The following is a 3,178-nucleotide window of genomic DNA, read 5'->3' as shown; positions in this document are numbered from 1 at the left end:
CCAGAATCCGCCTATTTTACTAGTCTCCGGAAACGGAAAACCTATCTCGGGTGAAAATCCAAAATACGACTAGAGTACAGTGGTGGCTGCATCGTGTGTGTCGTACCCTCCTTGAAGGCGTTGCCTGGGGGAAACGGGTTCTCGGGAGAGCAATCACGCAGGCGAGCTTGGAGTGGCTTTTTCGAATGATAAAAAACAGTGGCATTTTTCGAGGGGCAAATACCCAATCAATCCAAGTGTTACATGAGTTTTTTTTTCCAGGCAACATGGGACAAAGGTCAGCTGATTATCAGTTGACGGCATATCATAGTAGTACTACTTATAAAACGGGTAAACCATAAAGTAGCATTGTTCATGGTCCCCAAAATAACAAGTGTACCCCACAACCACAAACATCTCCCAACCATATGGCAGGATTCGGGGGTTTACAACGCAACAACAGAAGTTACAAAACACTCTCACACATGAATACAAAACACTCCATGCATGTACTTCTAAAGTACCCTTGAATAAGATCACCTTGCGATGTTTTCACAACGCAAGGCCACACTAACAATGATCAAAATGCTCAACTCCACAATAAGTAATAACTTATTTATGTCTACTACTGTGCTACTAGTATGAAGAGAAGGGGAGGCCTAAGCGGGTGCTGGTCAGCAGCAGCCTCAGAATAGCCGAAGGCCTCTTCTTTACTATAACGAAGAGGTTTCCTTCCTCTCTTGCTCAAGCTCCAAACCAATGCAAGCAATCCGTCCATCGACGAGAGGAGAAGTCGTCCAGCTCGCTAGAACTGGCTTCCTTCGAAGGTCTGGCCGAAGGACCAGCCGGCGGGGGCGACGTTGTTGCTGGTGACGGTGCGGCCGTCGCTGAGGGTGACCCGGAAGGAGAGGCTCTGGCCGTCGAGGTCCGCGTTGCTCTGCCAGTTCTGGCCCCAGTTGCGGGCCATGGCCTGCCACCCGGTGCTGGACCCCTTGATGGCCACCGACTGCACGTCGCCGGCGCCGGCCACGTTCGTCACCAGCACCAGGTTGAAGTAGGAGTGGCCGTTGATGGTGAACCTGATCCCACCCTTCTTCACGCACGGCACCCTGCAGCACAATCGGTGAAACACAAATCTTCAGTAGTGATTGGATCATGCAACTTGGAAGTTGGAACACATCATGGTGGTCAAGTGAGCGTGACGCCTAAACTATTTCGAAACAGCACCGAGAGTCGCTGTCAGACCGAACTGCACCAAATCTGCACTCTGGCCCACCTAACATGGTCCATCGACACCGACACGGGACCGGATTAAGGAAGTTTGTACACGCGAAAGGTTTGTAACTGGCTGGCTCACCTCCGGTAGGCGACGGCGACGATGCCGGCGCGGTAGATGCCGATCTGGAGGTAGGCCGGCTCGGCCATGTCGAAGTGGGCGCGCGGCGGGTTGCACCAGCCGCCGTCGTCGTTGGGCAGCGCGTAGTTGGGCGGGCAGAGGTTGGTGGCGGTGATGGTGATGCTGCCCGGCAGGCAGGAGCTGCTCACGTCCTGGCACTTGAGCTCGTAGCACGACCCGCACGCCGCGCCGTCGTTGAACAGCGCCGTGCTCAGCGCCGCCGTGTTCGTGCCGTACCCCGTGCTGTACAGGTTCCCGTACCCGCACGCGCCGCCTGCAGGTGGACACTTCAGTTAGACACTGTTCTACATTCACTCATGTCGGGAACCACTCACATACAATACAGGTAGGTATAGGTAGGTGCTTCTTTTTTTGCTTCAACAGTGTAATAATACTCCTGATGAAGATGAGCTCACCCATTGTGCCGGACGCGTCGCCGCCGCCATAGAAGGTGGCGTGGGCGCTCTGCCACGACCCGTAGTCGCCGGCGGCCCGCCGGGCGAGGAGGCAGAAGGCGGCCGAGAAGAGCAGGAGCAGAGCACTGGCGGAGGCCATTGCAAAGAGCTCGAAGCTAGCTAGCAGCTGGTGCCTTTCTAGCTCGGTAAAGCGACCGACCGAACTTGCTGAGGAACCGATGGATGGTTGCTTGGCTGTGAAGAGAGAGCTGCTACCGGCTAGGTATTTATAGGCGAGCCGGCGAGTGCTCCTGGCCGTTGGAATCGTTAGTCGCTTTGCGGAACGGCAGAGAGAGAAGAGGGGACAAAAGTCGGAGATGGAAGTGGGGACTGCGTAGCGTATCCATCCCCGGCCCGGCCCCGAACCACCGCCGACCACGAGCGGCCACGACGGCGGTTAGCACATACGAATCGCGCGCACATGCGGGTGCTCGTCACCGCGGACGCCGCACACAACGAGACAGCAACCGGTCGTGTGCGTACAGTTCATGGCCAGATTAAGCTCGCATGCCCACATGGCCACATGGCTCCCACGAGCTACAGGCCATGGATTTCGCCACTGGGAAGAAGAAAAACAATATGGATCCTCTTGATTGATGCATAACCATAAAATACAAAGATTAACCATGTGATCGTGTGAACCTGATCGGCATATATCACGATCCAATCAGGATCAAGATGCTGCTGCTAATGAACTATGCATGTTCCCGTCGCCGTCTGGTAATTCAGTTATAGGAGTAACATGCATGCCATGCCAAACTTTTACTACGACGTCTGGCAGGGACAGGATGTCGAAGTCGCGCGCAACAGTTTGATGCGACGGCCGACGGAATTCGAAAGCCTAAAGCAAACCCACTTGCTTAGTGATGCTCGATCGATCAAGTTGCACGTAGATTAATATGGGGAGCGGAAAGAGGGCGCATGACAACCAATCGTCCCGGAGTGTGAAGCATGTTCCTCCTCTGGACGTACGCCTTTCCCCTTTCCAACGGTGGCGAGGAGATTCGAAACTTGCGTTCTTCAGTTAGTTAACTTTTCGTCGGTTGTAACCTCCGGCCACCCGGAGCCTGTCGCTCTGCTAAAGTTATATGAACCTGAGATCTGGCTGTCGGGTGTGGAAACCAACCACGGAAGAAACATCGGATTAGACACGCGAATCATGGGAGTTCTGGTCCTGAGACAGATTAATCTAACGAGGTTAAAATGCCACTACCCTAGCACTTGCAACATGCATGCCCAGCACTACCGGTCCAACACCAAATGATAAGCTCGGAGTTTTATATGGCGTGGTTGGTTGATAATTTACAGGGTTCTCGACTTCCACATGCATGAACATGGCCACGTACGT

The 3,178-nt window shown here is 54.0% G+C and overlaps 1 protein-coding gene across 1 annotated transcript; it reads right to left on the bottom strand.

The window, feature by feature from the left end:
- Positions 1–331: 331 nt before the first annotated feature.
- On the bottom strand, positions 332–2,047 carry LOC123062446 (expansin-A2). Its single transcript, XM_044485969.1, has 3 exons — positions 1,792–2,047; positions 1,337–1,649; positions 332–1,088 (listed from the first exon to the last, which is right to left on the bottom strand). Exons 1-3 carry the CDS (start codon positions 1,928–1,930, stop codon positions 785–787), a joined length of 756 nt encoding a protein of 251 aa, XP_044341904.1. The 5' UTR covers positions 1,931–2,047; the 3' UTR covers positions 332–784.
- Positions 2,048–3,178: the final 1,131 nt, after the last annotated feature.

The sequence above is a fragment of the Triticum aestivum genome, chromosome 3A, assembly GCF_018294505.1.
Source record: "Triticum aestivum cultivar Chinese Spring chromosome 3A, IWGSC CS RefSeq v2.1, whole genome shotgun sequence".
NCBI classification, from domain to species: Eukaryota; Viridiplantae; Streptophyta; class Magnoliopsida; order Poales; family Poaceae; genus Triticum; species Triticum aestivum.
The sequence above is the reverse complement of the archived record's forward strand: the minus strand, read 5'-3'. Positions and strand labels throughout refer to the sequence as shown.